The 21,362-nt window shown below is 38.6% G+C and overlaps 1 protein-coding gene across 5 annotated transcripts in view; it reads right to left on the bottom strand.

Annotated features, from left to right (window-relative positions):
* Window positions 1-19,689: 19,689 nt before the first annotated feature.
* The window catches only part of LOC147429646 (uncharacterized), a 29,825-nt gene continuing 28,152 nt past the window's right edge, over window positions 19,690-21,362 (bottom strand). For all 5 annotated transcript variants that reach the window (XM_086495904.1, XM_086495903.1, XM_086495907.1 and 2 more), the window contains 2 exons: window positions 20,615-21,329; window positions 19,690-20,518 (listed from right to left, as the gene is read on the bottom strand). In XM_086495904.1, coding sequence (XP_086352030.1) covers window positions 21,014-21,329 — 316 coding nt within the window. In that variant the 3' untranslated portion in view covers window positions 19,690-20,518; window positions 20,615-21,013. The remainder of the gene's footprint in view (window positions 20,519-20,614; window positions 21,330-21,362) is intronic.

Genomic DNA, 21,362 nt, shown 5'->3' with positions numbered 1-21,362 from the left:
GGGAGAGTATATCCATGGATTTTATCTTTGGATTACCCAAGTCTATCCATGGAAATACGAGAATATGGACAATAGTTGACAGGTTTAGCAAGTAAGCATACTTTATTCCTGTCAAAAAGACTATTAACACTAGAATGGTAACCTAACAGGACATAAAAGTGTCCTTTCAGGGTTTTGGAAAAAAATTCCAAAACTATAGTAGATCCACTCATTTTGAAAAATCCTTTCATGAGCTTATAGTTCAATAACTACTACATATGGAAAAAATGAAAAAATTGTAATTTTTCTCATCCCTTGGTCACTACAAGCCTCGAAAGTTGATGGACCAGTGCATTTTGCCCAAAACAGCAATTTCTTACGGTTGATTGCATATAAATCAGAGTGGAGATTTTTGTAGGACATGAGATAAAATGCCCCGTTAACTTCAATGGGTTGGTGACCAAAACATATGGTTGCTTTTACCTCACTAATTTTTTTTGGGCAAAAAAAATAGGTACAAAAAAATTGCATTTTTGCCATTCTGCGGACCTATCATCAAAGTTTCTATAGTCACGCTCAATACAGATACTATATACATGTTTTCTTAGTTCCCTTTGGGCCTCTGGATTCAAAAGGAGCCATGGAGCATGTCAAAAGGATAATGAATCTCTTACAATTGGAACCTTGGGGGCAATGATAAAGTGCTAAATACAACAAACATGAAAAAACTGGGTTTAGCATTATGACCTCTAGAAACCCATAGAAACTACTCAATATCTAGCCAAGTTTGTAGTCTATGATTAGATATGGTTACTACCTACAAAATACACACAATTGGCCTAAGAAACTAGCAATATTGAGAAAGTTATACTTGCTACTCTAAAATGTATCGTATTCTTCAACAACAATAAAAAAACTCAACCATCATCATATACTATGCTATATAGCATATTAGGTCCCCCAAAACTCAAGGAAGATTAGCTTTATGTTATACATTACACTTACACAATCAAAATTGAATTTGGATATCAAGAAAGCCACCAAAAAAATCATAAAAGTGCTAATTTAGGCCAAAAAACAGGATTATGCAATTCTTGTAAATTGGTTACAACTTTCAGTTTTAACACTTAGCTCTCCCTACAAGCATCAGAACATGTTGAGAACTATGAAGGCCTACCCTCTAGCCATCTAAACCTCACAAACATGAAGTTTAGAGTGGTCTAGTTGCCAAAAATTGAAAAAAAGCCAAAAACAGGACCCGTTTTGTCACACAGTTTATGTTCAAAAATGTTGTGCAAGAGTAAGGTTAATGGTGAGATCGATACTGGAAAAAAAAATACTAAGTTTTTTTTAGCTCATAAGGCAACTTTGTGGATATATATCACCTAAAAATTCATTTTCATACTCTTCAAATAATTCAAGCAAAATGGTCACTTAACAGGACACAAAAGTGTCCAAGGACATAAAAGTGTCATGTTACCATTCTAGTGTTAAGGCACAACAAATGGTAACTCTCTTCATATCCCAAATTTTCAAACACCGTAGATTGCCAACATCCATCGTGTCAGATAGAGATCATAGAATGACCAGTAATTTTTTGAAATGTCTCTCTGAAAATGTAGGTACAAGATTGAATTTCTCTTCGATGATCATCCACAAACGGATGGCCAAAGTGAGATAGCCAATCTTACGATTCTAGATCTACTAAAGACTTATGTTACAGAAGTAGATCAACGCTTACAATAAGAGAAGTACTTACCTCTTGTAGAGTATGCATACAATAATACTGTCCATACTACTACGGAAAAGACACCTTTTGAGATCATAGAGGGAAGATCTAAAAATCCCTTGCTACTTAAAGTACATGGGAAAATCTAATGAGTATAGTCGTGACCTACAAGAATCTTTCCAAAAGATTAAGGAGGCCATATACATCTCTAAACAAAGGTAAAAAAATTTATGCTGATAAGTATAGAAGGGCTTTAACATTCAAAGAAAATGATTGAGTCTTACTCAAGTTTCCCAAGGCTCCATTAAGGCAAACGACAGGCAAAAGTCCTACGGGCCATCAAAAGTATTATGCTAAACTAGCAAAAAGATACTATGGTCCTTTTCAAATCTTGAAGCCAATCAATGAAATGGCTTATTAACTCAAGTTGCCCAACCATTGGCTCATACAAAATTCATTTCATGTGAGCCTACTTAAGCCCTACAAAGGAGAGCCACCAAGTGAACCAATTATTGAAGACCCCCAGAAATCAAAGACCAAGAAGAGGTGTTACAACCCGAAGCTATCCTTCGGCATGAAGACAAGGTACTACGACATGGTAAGACTATCCGACGGTATCTTATTATGTTCAAAAATTATCCTTTTGAAGATGCTATATGGATGCAAGGAATACACTTGTCAATGCTTACAATGCTACATTAGAGTAAGCAAATGTACATGTTTCTTTTAAGTGATCAATGTTTTTGTATTCTAAAAACTACTTCTCTTTTTTATTATGCACAAATTTAAGTAGTATGCATGCTTAGAATCCTGTTTGTGATGACGACGTCTCTCAAACACCAAGTAGAACTTGTCACTCTACTTAGGGAGAATGAAATGGACTAAAGCGCAGACATGCTTGCGGCAGCTACGTCTCTGAACCACCAAATAGATCCATCTTGAAATGATGTCGTAGGGTTAAAAGTAACCCTCTACCCACTAAGAAATATAGACTAATGACTAAGGCTTTATCTCTTCTACCTCGTAGTTGAGACGACTATGATTTCAAGAGAGAGGTAATGTCATAAAATCTAATATCTAACCAATCCAAATGATTTTCTCATATTAAATTGATCATTTAATGTGGAAGATAAATGGAAACACGGATTACAATATCACTACAATACGACGCGCAGAAATCGGTGCAAATACCGACGAAATAAAGTTAGTTTTAAAACTAAAAAACGTTGAAATAGGCCTTGAAAGAGACGCCGGTATCGTAACATCAGTATAAGTACCGGTATATTAAGCGTCGAAATAAACCATGAAATGAGCGTCAAAATATGCAATGAAATAACTGCCGGTAACACTATTGCATATTCCGACGCGGATACCGAGATCTAAACCGACGCTTATACCTACTCTGTACCAATGACCATACTTGCAAAAACAAATTGGGCAGAGAGGAGTGGGGACTGATGCTGCATGTACTGCAACAAAAAAAAACAGCCCTCTTTGCCCAAAGGAAGAGTGCACAAGCAACCGCACTCCACCTATAAGCTGATGCTAAAGAGCGAGTGTATGGCAATTAGCAAAATTGTAAGAAAACACAACCACAAAATCAAAAGCTTGATCATGGCAGCATAAAAGATTTTATAACCATAATTAAAACATGAGTTGAAAACTAAAAAATAATAAACATAACCTGTTTGCCATACCATAACCATTACCATAATTTGCTTGTCGTACCATAACCATAACAGCAATACCATCATTGCACAACCATAACCATAACCATAACCATAACCATAACCATAACCATAATCATAACCATAACCATCACATGATTTCCATACCATCATAGAAAACCATAACCTTAACTTGACTGTCAAATCTTAAACATAACATCTGTGCCATACCATAAACATAACCATAAACCATAAACATTAGCACTACAAAATTATACATATGCAAACAATCATTGAGTGAGAAGACCCTCATGGTAATGTCTCCCAGTTGACGTCCTCTCCTTCCTCTTGGAGCAGCTGGGTCAAAAGGGTCACAAGTCTATGCTTGTACCCATACTTCTCCTCTAAGTGTGTCGAAAGACGCTTCACGGCAACTTCTTGCAAAATTGTGGTTTAACCATTAGATAAATCTTCAAATAACATATATATTTTCCATAATGTAAAGCATACGTATAATACTTACAAACTCATGTCGAAGCGTATCGTAGTCTCCACTCCCAAGATGTGACGCTCCAGCAAACTCCAAACTTGCTGGCTGCATCTCTCTGCTGCTGCTGAAATCTCTGAGGATTGTCTTGTGTCTCTCGTGCAATCCCCGCCCACCCCTCTGCATCCAACCATGCCGGCTTGAGACTGCCATCATTGTACCTATCTCTCACCTCTGACCGACGGTGTGACATTGTGGACTTTTTCACACTCAAAATCCAAGGGTTCGAAACTGGATCGTACCCCTATGCCGGCATGTACTCTCTGTGAATGGCCTAGACAATGTAATTATTTCTTTCAGCATCAAGGTTATCCCAAATCTCCATCACAGAGTGACGAAACTGAATCGTATAGAGCTGTCGAATCTTCTGTCGCATGGCCTTTCCAACCGACCCTATCCCCCACAACAACCCCATCCCTGCTCTTGTACACCTTGCTAGGATCATGCTCGTGTGATCCCCAATGTGTATGTGGTGTGCCAATCGGTGAACTATCTACTGAAGAGAGTGGTGGACGCTCTCTCGATGGTGTGGACGCATCGGTAGAACCACTACCACAGCAACCACCACCACCTGTAGAATGACGCCTACCTCGTCTCGAGAATGAACCACCCGTCGGTGTAGGGAACACATGAGTCCTAGGCGTAGGGGACACACTATATTGAGGTGTAAGGACACTCGGTGTAGGGCCCGGACCACACTTGTTCCGGGTGTAGGGTCGGCCGTAGTAGGACTAGAGGGACTTGCTGCCCAAAGGTGCTGTGTCATCGCGATCTTCTTTGGTGTGAACTGAGACAAAAACGAGTCCATCTCCTCGGGTGACATGCCGGCCGGAGTGACAGAAAAACTAAAACTAGGAGAGTATGGATCATCGTCATCGGCCATGGCTAATCATATACAAACAACACCCACAAAATAGGCTAGTTTACAGAAGAAATGCTTAATCAATACAAATAACAAATCAACAAAGTTTCTACACAAATGAATGAATCTAAAGTTTATTGTAGACTAATAAAAAGAGTTTTACAAAAGATTTCCTTGCAAAAATCATTAGTTAATCTCTCATCCTCTATGAGATCTGATGCACCAAAGATGTCTATCTCAATCTGTACTTTTGCATCTTTGTCATCGAACTCTACTTCTTCGTCGCTCTCCACATCAGCTTCAGTATTTGACACCTCATCTCTAGGTTTAGACAATTGCTCACTGCTGACATCCACCTCAAAATCTAAACTTAAAGTTTCCGTCGGTCCTGTGCTTTGTTCATGAATCACCTCTTTGACCTCAACGTCCAATCCTCCACACCCATGCTTGCTACGTGGAGCAACTTAAACGATATAGAGCCAGCAGGGTTTAGATAGATCATTCTCATCATTTTCTGTCCATAGTGGATCGTGTATGAACACAACTTGTTCACAATGCTGCGGAAGTACGAATGTGTCTCGCGCATCTGTCCACACCCGCCAAGAGTTCACTTGAATCAATCCACTCTTATCTTTACGCACAGTTGCATTAGGGCCATTGGTAATAACTTTGAACCACTTGACATCAAAGATAAACATATCAAACTTTCTAAATCTAATCTTCAAGATGTCTTGGGTGTAGCCAAAGTATACAAGTTGCCTAGTCTCTGTATTCTCATCCCTGGCACTACTCCTACTTTCTTGGATGAAGCTTGCCCTAACACCACTATCGAAAGTGACCCTTTGTTCATTGATCCGTTGCACTCTGAAGTGTTTCCCATGCGACCACAAAGCTCCATATTTGTGATACTGCAGCCACAAAATTGAAACAAACTAAAAGTTATTAAAGCAATGTGATCATGTGGAACTCAAAAAGGAAGTTGTGAAATACACATGCCAATCTCAACCCCTTGACATCTCCTCTTCCTCTTCAGTAATCAACACTCCATTCCACTTTGCCTCTGAGATTGTTGCATCTAACCACCGCCCAGTTGGAAAGTCAGGCAATTTTTGTAGATGATCTAGAAAAGAAAGGTTTCTAGTCGCACAGTTGTGCTTGAATTGAAGGTGATCTGTCAAGCGTTGTTGCTTTTCCCCTTCGTACCTCTCTAGCCACTTTTGTATGATGTCTGAATTGAGAATTCAAAATCTCATAACCTTTTTCTCGCATTGTGGATGTCCATCTTCCTAACGATGCCTTGTCCCTACGGCTCGTCCCCTGTCACCTTGACCTTGACCTCAGTAGTCCACATTCGAGGTATCTCTAGATCAATTGAGACCAAAAATTCACTGATGAGGACAAAAGACTCTTGTACAAGCCATCCTTCAACCATGCTACCCTTGGGGCGAGCTCTTTGATGAACAAATCCCTTTAAAATCTTCATAAATCTCTCCTAAGAAGAACATCCACTTGCTATGGACCACCCCAACAACTGCAACTTCATCGACCACATACACAAGTACATGCATTTGGATGGTAAGAATGTTTGTTGGAAAGTACTTCTCCACCATGCACACTACTTCAATAGCATTTAAGCGTGCTGCATCAATGATGTCTTCTCTTATCTCTTTTGAATTGATCCAACGACCAACTCACTGATTTTGTAGATTGTTCTTCAGGCAAAAATCTATCATGCTCATTTGAAAATCGTCTTCTCTAGGATGAAGTTAGAGCAATATCTACTTGCGGATTTTGACCTTCAATCTCTGGACCATGAGATCGATAACTCAGGTCTTGTAGTTGCCTCATCAGAAAGAGACAGTGATTGTGTATGTGTTGGTTGTAGATTTTTTGTTTTTGAAAGATCTGATGCTTGTAATGCGCACAAGGACACTCCATCCTATCGTCCATACTTTATCTACTACCAATGATGCAAAAAATAATTAAAACACTCTAGTTGTTATAACTACACACTACTAAGTACATGACGATACATGACAACCTCACATTCTCTAGCCAGGTCCGATCCCCACACACCTCGGTCTAGAGGTGCACGGAGATTAGGACCAGAGGGTAATAATCTCGTCTTTATTGGTCAATGACTATATATTAAAGTTCTTGAAGTCTGTATGCACTTTTGAAGTCCGATTGCGTTTTGTCAACTATTTGTTGCTAGCTCTAACAACCTCACATTCTCTAGCCAGGCCTAATCCCCGCACACCTCGGTCTAGAGGTGCACGGAGATTAGGACAACAGAGTAATAATCTCATCTTTATTGGTCAATGACCATATATTAAGGTTCTTGAAGTCTGTGTGCACTTTTGAAATCCGATTGCGTTTTTTCTACTATTTGCTGCTAGCTCTAACAACCTCACATTCTCTAGACAGGCCCAATCCCCGCACACCCCGGTCTAGAGGTGCACGAAGATTAGGACCACAGGGTAATAATCTCTTCTTTATTGGTCAATGACTATATATTAATGTTCTTGAAGTTTGTGTGCACTTTTGATGTCCAATTGCGTTTTTTCTACTATTAATTTGTCGCTAACCCTAACCTAACCTATAATCTAACCTAACCTATAACATAAACCTAACCTAACTTAATGTAACTTAAATTTTAACCTAAACCTAACCTCTAACCTAACCTAACCGAAGCCCGTTTACCTTTTTAGAAGTACACGAGTCATCTTCAAAGTCCGTTTGCATTTTTTCTACTATTTATTGTCACTAGCTCTAACCTAAGCTATAATCTCACCTAACATATAACCTAAACCTAATCTAACCTAACCTAACATAAAAACCACACAATGGTGAGGCATTTGGCAAAACAGAAAAGGGCCATACAGCCATATTACCAACGGCTCGCCATTGTGTTATTTTTAGGGTCGCGAAGCGATTTTAGGGCCTAAAAACCGCTCGCAGACATATAGACAACACAATGGCGAGCCGTTGAAAATATGGCCATAGAGCTTGCCCAAAATGCATATGCCTTGTGGGCAAGCTTTATAGCTTGCCATATTGCCAAACGGATCACCATTGTGTTGTTTTTAGGACCGCGAGGCAATTTTAAAGTTTGAAAATTGATCGCAGACATAATGACCACACAATGGCTAGCCTTTTGGAAATAGGGCAAACCATAGAGCTTGCACACAATGCATATGCATTGTGGGAAAACTCTATGTGTTGTTGTATTGCCAAACAACTTGCCATTGTGTTGTTTTTAGGATTACCTAGCTATTTTAGGGCTTGAAAACCGCTTACGGACGTAAAAACAACACAATGGAAAGTTATTGGCAATACATCAAGCCATAGAGCTTGCCCTCAATGCATATTCCTTGTGGACAAGCTCTATGGCTAGTTGTATTGCCAAACGGATCGCCATTGTGTTGTTTTAGGGACACGAGACAATTTTAGCGCTTAAAAATCGCTCGCAAACATATAGACAACACAATGGAGAGCCTTTTGGCGATATGGCAAGCCATAAAGCTTTCTTACAATGCATATGCATTGTAAGCAAGATCTATGGATTTCCGTATTGCCAAAAGACTTGCCATTGTGTTGTTTTTAGGGCCGCTTAGCTATTTTAGGATTTGAAAAGCACTTACAGACATATAAAAAGCACAATGGCAAGCCATTTGGCAATACGTCAAGCCATAGAGCTTTCCCACAATGCATATGCATTGTGGGAAAGCTCTATGGCTTGCCGTATTGCCAAACGGCTCGACATTGTGTTATTTTCAAGGCCGCTTAGCTATTTTAGAACTTGAAAACCGCTCGTGGACATATAGACAACACAATGGCGAGCCGTTGGCAATACGGAAAGTCATAGAGCTTGTCCACAATGCATATGCATTGTGGGTAAGCTTTATGGCTTGCCATATTGACGAAAGGATTACCATTGTGTTGTTTTTAATATGCGTTGTGGGTAAGCTCTATGACTTGCTGTATTACCGAACGTAACTTAACCTAACCTAACCTAACGTAGCTTAACTTAACCTAACCTAACGTATAAGATAACCTAACCTAACCTAACCTAACCTAACGTAGCTTAACAAACCTAACCTAATGTATAAGATAACTTAACCTAACGTATAAGATAACCTAACCTAACATAACCTAACGTAGCTTAACTTAACATAGCTTAACAAACCTAACCTAATGTATAAGATAAATTACCTAATGTATAACCTAACCTAACATAACCTAAACTTAACTTAAAACATAAACAAAATTTCTTCAAAACAAGATTTTTTCATAAACCAAAACAAATTTTTTTCATAATTCAAAAGAAAATTTCACATCACAAACCATAATTTCTTTTAAAGCATTGAAATTTTAACACTAGGTTGGTAACCTAACAGGACATAAAAGTGTCCTTTCAGTGTTTTGAAAAAAACCTCCAAAACCATAGTAGATCCACTCATTTTGTAAAATCCTTTCATGAGGTTATAGTTCAAGGCCTACTACACATGGAAAACATAAGAAACTTGTAAAATTTCTCATCTTTTGGTCACACCAATCCTCCAAAGTTGATGGACCAGTACATTTTCATCAAAACAGTCATTTCTTACGTTTTGTTGCATAAAAATAAGATTGGGGATTTTTGCAGGACTTGAGATAAATTTCCTAGTTAACTTCAATGGGTTGGTGATCTGAACATATGATTGCTTCTCACTCATTATTTTTTGCTTTGCCAAAAGAAATAGGTACAAAAAAGTTGAATTTTTACCATTCTGCAAACCTATCGTCAAAGTTTTTATAGCCACGCTCAATACAAATAATATATGTATGTTTTCTTAGTTCCCTATTGTCCTTTAGGTTCATAAGGAGCCATGGAGCATGTCAAAAGAATAATACATCTCTTACCAAGGGGACTCCTAGGGACAAAGATGAAGTGCTAAATACAGCAAACATGAAAAAACTGGGTTCAACATTAGGAGTTGTAGAATCCCATACAAACTATTCAATATCTAGCCAAATTTGATCCTTATGATTAGATATGGTTACTACCTACAAAATGCATGTAGTTGTCACAAGAAACTAACAATATTGAAAAAGCTATACTTGATATACTAGAATGTTTCGTTTTCTTCTATAATTGAAAAAATCAACCATCGTTGTCTACTATGCAAAATAGGGTATTAGGTGCCCTGAAACTCAAGGAATATTAGCTTTATGTTACAATATGCGACATAGAAAATCAAAACTGCATTTGGATAACATGAAATACACCAAAAAAATCATAGAAGAGCTAAAATTGGCTAAAAAACTGGATTTGACAATTTATGTGATTTAGTCATAACTTACAACTTTAACATTTATTTCTCCCTAGAAGCATCACCACATGTTGAGGACTACTAAAGATAGTTCTCTATCATTATAGACCTCACAAACATGAATTCTAGAGTGGTATAGTTGCAAAAAGTTGAAAAAAGCCAAAAACAGGACCCGTTTTTTCACACAGTTTAGGTTGTGAAATGTTGTGCAAGGACAAGGTTAAAGATGGAATTGATACTCCAAAAAAATGTCGAGTTTTTTTCAGCTCATGAGACAACTTTCTAGATAGATAACACCTCAAAATCCATTTTGAAACTCTTGACATAATTCAAGGAAAATGGTCACTTAACAGGACATAAAAGTGTCCCATTACCAACCTAGTGTTAAAGCATTCAAAGTTTAAAGCATGAAATTTTCTTTTATTAATATACAAATTCATTTAAATTAATTTAATATGCATTTAGAGGTTCGAGCACTCACATTCGTCCTATTTGAGCAACAAAAGAAGTTGTAAATATCCTCGAACCTGCAAAACGCACACACAAACACAAAGTTAAACCCTAAACCCTAAATCTACAAATAAACATGAAAACAATCTCACCTTAGTGTGATGGGCTAACCCACAAGCAAGATTAGCACTTCCGACAGCTTGTTTTATACCAGATTTGTTAGAGGTGAGGAAGAAGAAAGCTTGAGAAAAGGTGCAAGAAGAAGAGAAATGCACACAAAAAGCTCGCGGTTTTGTTTTTTGCAGGTACCATCGGTACAAAAATCGGTATATGCGTCGAAAAACACGTTGGAGCGAGCGTCAAAAAGTGCATGCGCACTGACATCGGAATAGGCGCCGGAATAGGCGTCGAAAATTTGAAAATCAAATTTTTAAAAAACTTTTGCTCCCTCTATACATACCTACAGATATACCGATGCCCGCCAGTGACGCCGGTAATGTGGCAATGGGATTTAAGTGACCTCTTGTAGTGTATAAACATGTGCTTGTGGATCTATCTCAACACGGGGCCACAGTCAAAGGGTCCAAATGAGAGATGGTATGTCAAAGAGCAATGATAGAATGGAGCTTGAAAGACCTTAGGGTTAGCTTCATTAAAGACCTCCAATGGTTAGTGTAAAAGTCCTTAGACCTTAGGTTAAAGCTAGGCCTATGCTTGAGGTGCTTGATGATTAAAATGTATGAGATGCTTGATAGGTAAGGTGCATGATTAAGCTAGGCATGAGCTTGAAAAGTCAAATCACTCCCTACAAGGAGGGAGGAAGCCCTTGAAGCTAGGGGCACGAGTGAGAGAGAGCCCATACTCTTGCTAAGCTTTTATGTGTTGACTAGGGTGCTTGAGAAGCTTCCCATGCTTGGGGGGATAAGGTGCTTGAGGAGATTGAGTCCAAAAGTGCCCTACAAAGGAGGGGGCGAGCCCCAAAGATAGCATAATGATTTGACCAACCTCCCCACTCATCCAAATGACACCCCTTCCTCAAGGGGCACAAGGACACATGTCAAGCTCTCCCTATGCTTAGCCACATGGGGTGCTTGAATCCTATTGGCTAGGCTAAAGAGGGGTCCAATGAGCATTTAGTTAATTAATTGATTGTCTAAAGCATTTTCCACACCCTCTCTCTCGAAAGGGAAAGGAGGACACTTTTCCAAATGCTACCATGGTTGCTTGATATGGACTATGCATGTGATTGGCTAGGATTGAAGGGGTCCAATCAAATTTTAGATTGAGCTACAAGGAGAGGTTGACCAAGAGAAACTAGGGGTGATTGGGGGTATACTCTCTCACACACACACTCACATGCTCATTCTTGCTTGGAAAAGTGCAAGAGCTCCATCTCCTTCTCTAAGCTTGTTGAGAAGTTGAGAGCCTACCAACACTCTTGACTATGGAATGTAAATCCAACCAAGACCATGATCCAATGCTTAAGCGTGACATCTTTTTTATCATCATTATTATGCTATTATGGTATGCTATGCAAGAAGAGTGATGATAAGTGAGGAACTATCTCTTTCTTGTATGTTACTTCTTCTCCTCTTCCCTACCCTCACTCTCCACCTTCAAAGGTGTTTGAGGCCTTGGGACTTAGGCCCGAGATGGTTAATGCTTTTACAAAGTTTATGTTATGCTCTTGATGCATGCAGCTTTTCATCTTCATTGCATCACCTAGGTCACAAGGAACACAAAGATTGTATTGTACCAAGTCTCTCTTTATGGGAGAATCTATAATACAAAAGTCTATTGGAGGGAGGACCGGCTCCACATAAATCCAGTCCTCAACTATTGTCATGTTCTCTAATCCAATCCTCAATTATTGTCATGTTCTCTAATTCTCTCTCTTGCAAAAGTATTGTTTATGCCAAGTTAATCAAGTATAATGGTTGTGTTTCTACTGCTAATTAAGTTCCCCCTCTATGTTCTCAAAGTAGCCTCTAAAAAATGCTCACTCTAGTTCTTGTAATTTTAGCTATCCTCAAAGTTCATAGGCCATTTTCATTACATTCAGAGAGAGTCGAATGACACTCCTAGTCACATGGTTCTTACTGACAAGGAAAAACCCAAAGTCAATAGTGAGGCTAGTCAGTCATACAAACATAGGAACAAGCATTTGGAATCGACGATAGAACCACGTAGAGAAAAAGAGCTACAAACATTCAAAGAAACTGACAATGACTACCATGTTGAACCTAGAAGATGGGAGGTAGAGGCTGACCACCAAAACAATCCCAGATGTCAAGAGAGAGAAATAGATTACCATGGCAAAAGAGACGTCAGGAGGGGGAAGTTAATCATCATGAAAAATCTAGAAACAAGGAAAAAATACAATGATTAAGATATAGATTTTTCCACATTCAGAGGCTATAGAAGGGATGATCTAGATGTTCATATCCAAGCTTTTGAACACTATGTCGACCTCAAAGACATTGATGAAGATGAGTAGGCAAAATAATTCCCAGCTTAAACTTTGAAGGATACAACTCAAAAATGGAACTAGCATTATCGAGCATGTAGATTGATATTGTTCAACAAGCTGAAGAAAAATTTCATACTAGAGTATGGTGCGAACAGAGGAGATGAAGATATACTCTACAATCTAGACAAGATGTAGCAAGGTAAGCTACTTGTACTTAGCTATTATGTAGAGAAGATCAAAGGACTAACTAGATAGCTACATAAACCCACATGAGAGAAACACGTAAGAGCATGGTTTTTAAGTGTCTTCAAGAGAAGGAAGCTATGAGATCAGGAGGTACCAGCTCTGACCAAAAAATTTAATGATTTCATTCAAAGAGCTCTAGAATTGGAGCAATAGGTCAAGAAGTAGAAGGGCCAAAAAGGAAAATTTAATTCAAGCTCCAATGAATATTCCTTAGAAGATTTTTCATCCAACTCTGTCTTGTTTGAGTACAAGCATTTTGAAGAAATAACGTGAACAAAGAAGAAAGGATCCTAGATACAAGAAATTGAAGAGCTCCCCAGTTAGATATCTCAGGTATCTAGGACTAGACCTTCGATTGCAAAGGTAGAGACCTAGTGCATAAGGTGTTGTAGAACCACATGTGAAAAGTAAGTACAAGATAGTTACAAAGAAAGTGAAACCAATGTTTGCACCTCTTCCATAAGAAAATAATGAAATTATGCAAGAGTCATCAAAAGAATCGACACTTAGGGATCCAAAGAAGATATGCCACAAGTTAATAGAGGAAGCCTTGAACAAGCTCAAAATTGGAGAAGGGTTTTGATAGAAGCAGAGGCTAGGTGTTTTCAGTAGACTAATTCCAAGCATGGAAAATTATTTTCCTTCCGACCTAGTGAGATTGGACGTCTTGATCCACATATCATGACTCCTATGGTGATTTTTATAGCACCACACTTGCCATGGATTATAATGACAATGCCAATTCCCAAGGCACATCTAACAAAGCTCATTGATTTGCTAAATGGAAAGATTCAGATGGGGATCCTAGAGAAATATTTTGCTCCCTATTCAAATCAATGGTTTGCAATTCCAAAGAAGAATAGATTTTTGAGGTTTATTCAAGACTGGAAACCGATGAATAACATTAAAATTTAAAGTATAACGTCAGGACCACTTTTGGATGACGACGTTGAAGCTTTTGAAGGCTGGGCTATTTACTAGGATATTTCTATCCAGGGTATGATCAGTTTCAATTGGCATTGGAAAGCAAGGATCATACTATGATGACTATTCCCTTAGGGCTAGCAAGGATATGTACCTCACCTTAGGGTGCAGCTAATTCAGTTGCTCATATGATGAATGGGGGCGAATAAAGTGTTAAGGGATTTCATTCGTCAGATCACTATGCCTTTTATTGAAAACATGTCAAATAAAGGGGTGTGAAGAGAATGAAAGGGAGGAGTTAATAGATCAAAGGGGACACAAAAAGTTTGTCACCAACCATATTCTCGTCTATGATGCCATTTTATCCATAGTTGTCGAGGTAAACCTAACTCTTTCAAGGCAAAAATCTATGTTTGAAGCAAGAGAGGTCCTTATTGTGGGTCACATGTGTAGTCCTAAAGTACAAATGCTTAATCTGACAAAGATTGAAGCAATTCAAAAGATACATTAGAGAAAATTTGGACTCTCAAAGGGGCCCTATAAGGAGGCTTGACTTTGCTTCTCTTGTCCAAAGTGGGCAACCCAATGAAGTACATAAATGCTTTGTCAAAACCCTATCAACCAACATATCATTGGAAAGATCTTAGAAAGTAGCTTCTAAATTTCCAAACTCCGAAAAATTTGGAGTTGATTTGTAAAAGTTATGGCCTTCCCACTGAAGCTGAAATATGGGGAGAGATTCCTTTTATAATACGGAGTTGTCATGTCAAAAAATAGAATCTTCTAGAATATAAAGAATCTGATGGCGTGCTATATATCAATGGATAGATCTCGAAGAGTACATATTAAATCCAGAAGGTCCGACAAGTTGTGATTTCATTTGTAAAAAATTTAGCGTGCGCTCATTTTGGACAAGAAAGAGAAAGTCAAAGTCCTTATAGGGCCCATTTGAGAGTCCAAAATTTTCCTAATGGAAGAGATATACACCTCACCTAGAGAAGTTTGCATGTTTCTAGGGGCATGTGTGCTCTATCTGATATGGTTGCCACATTTTTCTCATGTTGTAGACATTATACAACTACTACGTAAGTAAAAAAGGTTTCTGTGGACAGAGAAACATACAAAATTTGTTAGATAGTTGAAAAAGATGATGTTTAGTGCTCCTATATTAAGGAAATTAAACTTTAAGTGTGGGAGACTTGTGAATGTGACAGTGGATACCAATCGTATAAGGATTGGTTGGGCGATTGGATAGGATGATAAAGAAGGAGGAGTTCTTGAATAAGGGGTAATCCAGTCAAGAGGGAGTTATATGGTGTTGCTACAATGTTAAATAATGAAAAAAAGTACTTTATTGGGTCAGTATAAGTCGTTGTAGAGACATATTGCTACAGTGATGGGGATGATTGCAAGTTGTTCCACACAAAAAATTTATATGCTTATGTGAATTTCATTTATAAGTTCTCTTAACCTAGTGTTTTGCCACATTGCATGAAGGGATAATCCGATTGCAAATATATTATCAAGAGCAAGGTATGATGATAAGGAAGAGATGGTTTCCAAAGAGGATGAAGTGGGATTATAGCACTATAAGACAACTATCCATGTATTTTCAATCTTTTTTGAGGACGAGTGTGATGGAGAATGACTTCAAATTAGGCGTTATTTGAGTACTCTTAGAAAACTAGATGACTAGAGTGACCAAGTGTAAAGAAAGATAAGGAAGAATGCCTACAATTACTTCCTTAGAGGGCATGTATGAAAGCATCTAAAATAGAGAAGAAGGGATCCACAAAGGGTTGTTTGTAGCAGAGGCACAATAGAAAATCATTGAAGAATTCCACAAGAGTCTATGGGTAGGATACAAAGGAATTTGGGTTATCATGCAAGTATCAAAGAACGATACTGGTGGAAAGGGATGTACAAAGATACAATGCAGTTTGCTGAAAGTTGTGTTAGTTATCAGTTGTAGTCAAGTATTCGACATTAAGATGGTTTAAACTCAATTTATCCATTGGCTATGCACTGCAAGTGGGTTGTGAACCTAGTGACTATGCATGTGGGATTTTGGTAGATGGGCTATATTATGCATACAAGAGAAGATAATCTGACCACCCAAGTTGAGGGAAGAGCCTTGAGAGACAAGAGGACAAGTGTAGTGTGTAAATTTGTCCTTGAAGATATGATATGCAAGTATAGATGTATTGGCTAGTTGAAGAAGGATGAAGCAAGGGAGTACTTTAATTGTCTATGGATTAAACTACCCCTAACCACAACTTACAATCCAAACGGTAATGAAAAAAGTCAGAGAGGTCATCCACCCATCATCAAAACTTTGGCTAAAGCATGCAACGACAAAATCAATGATTGGCCTAGAATATTATCATTTGCTTTATGGACAGAGTATACCACACATAGTTCAGTGATAGGGTATATCGCATCAAAGTTAATGTATGGTCAAAAACCGATTATGCCGACCAAAAAAAATAGTATTGATATTTACTAGTCTCCCTAAAATCTTTAGGGTCAACACTAGACAGATGTTGTGACGTGTTTTTATGAAATGGTGCGGGCCACCCCAAAGACTTTGAGAGATGTTTTTTTATGCTTTTAGGACCCTCGGATGTACATAAAGCATGATTGTACAAAGTGTACATTAAAGACGGTGTGTGCTAGTTGTCTCTACATTTGTGGGCCGGTTGTGCAGGTACCCTGTTTTTGTTATTTTTGTACATAGAAGTCTTGGGACTTGAAACTGTCACTTATTACTTAAAAAACATGAGAAAAATTGACTCTTGTCAAGATTTGTTTGTGAGTACTCATATGTGTTGTTGTGAAAGCGGGGAAAGGAAACGGGGTGGTGCAAAAGCTTGTCCGCAAAGGGTGGATGCTTGTGGTGGAAGCTACATGGGTTGTTGTGGGTTTGCATGAGTGATTTGGGCTTGTTGATGGTGTGTCCCTCCTCCCCATATCTCTGAGTATTTGCCTTTTGGATGGCTTGTGGTTGGTATGAACACAAGATCATGGTTTTGTATAAGTTTTTTGTGAAGTTTTGAGAATATTTTCCATGCTTTTTCTGAGCTAAGTGGGGTCCTTGTTTGGCCTTTTTTGGTGAAGTTTTTGGCTGTGAATAAAGAGATTGTATTTTGCCCTATGTGGCAAGAATCAACCGTGTGTGAGCTATTTGTTTTCTTGGGATTTTGAGGTTGATGAAAGTGGCTTGAGACTACCTTTTACCTTTGGTATTTTGTTCATAAGTCATGGTATGAGGATTGATAAAGAGGTGTGATTAGAATAGCGTACGTGTAAGAGCAAGGGATGTACCTACTTGAGGGACTAGTTGGGGTTTACCTTGTTTGTGTGTGTGAATTTGGGAAAGTTAAGGATTGTGTTTATCCCTTGATTGTGTCATCATCTCTTCCTCTTTCTTCATCTGATGATATAAGAGGTGTTATAGAGGCCTCCCTCTTTAGCTCCCACAATATAGTGAAGATATTGAGACTTTCAAAGAAAAGTTATGGGAAGCAAAGTTAAAAACAAAGAGGGTTTTGACAAGAAGCATGGAGTATGGCCTGCAAGGGAAATCAAAAAGGGACATTGGGTATTGTTCTGTAGTAGTAGTTTTGAAAACCAATATACAACTTTGGAAAAAATACTCGGGGGGTACACTATGTAATCATGCTAATGTACCAAGTGAGTTGATCAATAAGAGGAAGTTTTCAATGTATTACAAAAGGGGTTTTTATACGCCATTTTGAAAAAAAAACTAAAGTAAAGGGTCATTTTATTAATTGAAACACTTTAAAGAAGAGGTTTTTAAATTATCTCCAAACACACGTTATATAGGGGGGTTTCAAATAGTACATCCCTCAAGGAGAAATGGTGAATTGAAGGTTTGGATCGTATGTTGTAAAGCATGTCTATGACAATGCTACCTACAAACTATGCAAACTAGACCGAACATAATTGAAGGTGCCAATAACAAGCAAAAGGAATAAGCTACTTAGAAAACGTGATTCATAGATTGAGATCGAGGACTAGAGTAGGGACCAAGAACTTGGCGAGGCTGAAGAGAAGATTCGAATACAATACTAGACCGAGATGAATTATAAAATGGCACGTCCCAGAGGATGTGCATATTCAAAAATGTTGGATGTCATGCCACTTCCAACCTAGAAGGGGAAAAACGGCCGATGTCCAGGAGAAAGTGTGTCTCAACGTTGGCTAGACACTCAATCTGGGATGTGCAGATTCAAAGACATTAGTTGTGGTGCAACTTCCAACCTAGAAGCGGGAAAACGGCCGATGTCCAAGAGAAAGTGTGTCTCAACTTTGACTAGACACTTAAGACAGTTCGATTTTGCAAGAAGAAATTATCAGGGTTGACTTAAAGGGATATACGTACAATTGGGATAAAGGTTTAAATTCTTAGGGCATGGTTGTGGACACCCTATTTGGTTGTGTCCACATTGCCTACCTAAATTTGGGGTGTCCTTTTGACTATTTGAGCCTTGGTGATCAAATGGCCACTCCAAAGCTGGGCTTTGGGGCCATTGGACATTAAACATGGGTGCCCAATTGTCCCTTGCCATACATCTTGATTCAATGGATGACCAAGTCTCATCCTCCTTCCAAAGTCCATCATCAACATCACTCAGCTGGTCTCATAATGTACGTTTAAAGTAATAATGAGCGATAAATTCAATGCATGCAACTTTGGTCTCGTCCAAGAAAGCATGCTTCCCTAGAGCTTTGAACCAAATTAAGCATGCCGCCTCTTTTATGTATTACCCTTTAGATGTTGAAAAAATAGTCATGCATGGTGTTTCCAAACTTATTCGTATGTAAAATGCCAATGGTACAAAGCTTTGGCAAAGATCATTGCTATGGTAAGTGTACTATGGTAGGCCTGATTAAACCAACTAATCTGGCAAGATCTACTATCTAACCCATTGTAGAGTCTTTTTGTGTATGATTTTACAAAAAAAATTGAGAACCAAAGATACATTTAATACCATGTCTACAAAAGAGTGTGTTGGATCACTATGAAAATATCCAAGTGTTTCTCACACTGTTTTACCGCGTTATGTAGAGAGAAGGTACAAATTCAATTAGAGAAACGAGAGAGAGGAGGGCGGGGGGGAGGGAGGCGGGGGGTTTGTGTTTAAAGTATTACCATGACTTTATCCGATGTTATTACCGCTATTATTAACGTGCTCATTACCGTTGTTATATCCGGCTGCAAAATTTAGCGCCTAAACTTTCAAATTTTGGCCTAACCCCTCCCTCCCATTTGAATTTTGGTGTTTCCCTCCTCTCAGTAAAAACTAAAGAATATTGTATATAATTTTCAAATATAAAAAAGAAGAGAGAGAGAGAGAGAGAGAGAGAGGGGGGGGGGGAGAAGGAGGCGGACGATATAAGATTACACTTGGTTACAACTAAAATAATCATTGTCAATTGATTAACATAATTGAGCATATTCTCAAATTTAGAAAGAGGAAGAGGAGGGAGAGAGAGGTGAATGGTTTACATGATCAAAAAACTTCATAATTGCAAAATGTTTATGAATCATCTTCCAAAAGATCTCTACATGAAGCATCATCCAATTCTAAGCCCATGGCTCCTAAATCAATAAAAAGAGAAACGAAATTGTTGTTTGTGGATGCATTGTCAGCTTCATCATCTTCGAGTTCGTCATCCTCCATCTCATCATCTTCATCATCATGACAATCATCCTCGCTAAGACTTGCTGCCGCCGGACTTGATTCATCGACCTCCCGCTCCTTTGTTTCCACCTCATCCAAAGTCGGAGGTGGAAGAGGGTCAAAGATAGTCTCCACTTCATTAGTGAAAAAAATGGTTCTCCCCCAAGGTGTTACGGAAATTACCAACCAAAGTTTTGGTTGGTGGATTGTTGGGATATAGATGACTTATAAATTAAAAGTTCTAAGTGAATAACATTGGTATAACTAACGCTACAAGCAAATAAGAATAAAAAAGGTACATGACACTCACCTGCTCACAATTGCACGGTGAAAAACTAAATTTTCATACCTCCCTGTATGATGCACACTAGAGTCCACCATGTAGAAGCCATTCTCATGTCATCTAGACATATTTGCAAACCACTTGCACTCAAAGATGAAGGTATGAAAGGTTCTAAAATTAACCTTTAGTATCCTTCCAATAGTTTCGCAGTACCTGGCTTCATCATCGTCTATGTCAAAGTTTTCCATGATGGCACAATCCATGGTGGTTCTACGCTCGTCAATGTGACGCGTACGAAAGTGACGACCCTTTGACCACATAGAGTTAAAGGAAAGGCACTACAAAATAAAAAATATATTAATTTATCAAATACATATTAAAGATAATTTCAAGAAATAGCGAGACAATATGGTTTAGGTATATGAGTACTCTACCTTTGGTACGCAGCCTCGTGCATACTCCCATTCTTTGTTGGCGATGTCTTCTCCGCGCGCTTTTGCCTCGGTCATTCTCTCATGAATCCACTCTGCACTAATGAGATCTGGGAAACATGCAAGGTGTCTAGGCACTGGGAGTGCCCTCATTCCTCCATGTGCTTGTTTCCATGCTTCCCTCTCTTGCAAACGCCTTGCCTTTGCCACTATCTACAAGCCCACCCACTATCCACAAGCCCACCCACTTGGTCATATGCAATCTTTGTATTGAGAATACAAAAGTTATCGACCACTCGGGATAGATTCATGTCCATGTTAAGTAGTTTCCCCTTTCCACTTGTCAAGTGTGAAGTCATCCTTGTATCTTCGTCTTCTGACCACATACGAGGAATTGAAGGATCAACTTTGTGCCAAATACTCTGATATGTAAACAAATGCCTCTTGAACAATCCACCCTTCAGCCATACATGCCTCTGGTTGAGACCGTAGCCGCACAAAATCTTTGAGAGTCTTTAAAAACCTCTCTAAGAAGAACATCCATCGTGCATGCACTATTCCACATATAGCTATTTCCTCCACCATGTGAACCAAAAGGTGAATTTGACTAAGAAGGACCGATCGACGAAATACATCTTCAATGGTACACACAGTTTCTGTTGCAAGTGTTTGAGCAGCAGGGATAGCATATATTTTGATTTCCTTGGAGCTCACAAATCTGCAAGAAAACACACAAAGATACACTAAGTGA

The sequence above is a fragment of the Adiantum capillus-veneris genome, chromosome 22 (assembly GCF_014529385.1).
Source record: "Adiantum capillus-veneris isolate H3 chromosome 22, ASM1452938v2, whole genome shotgun sequence".
NCBI classification, from domain to species: Eukaryota; Viridiplantae; Streptophyta; class Polypodiopsida; order Polypodiales; family Pteridaceae; genus Adiantum; species Adiantum capillus-veneris.
Note: the sequence above shows the minus strand (reverse complement) of the source record. Positions and strands in the feature narration are given on the sequence as shown.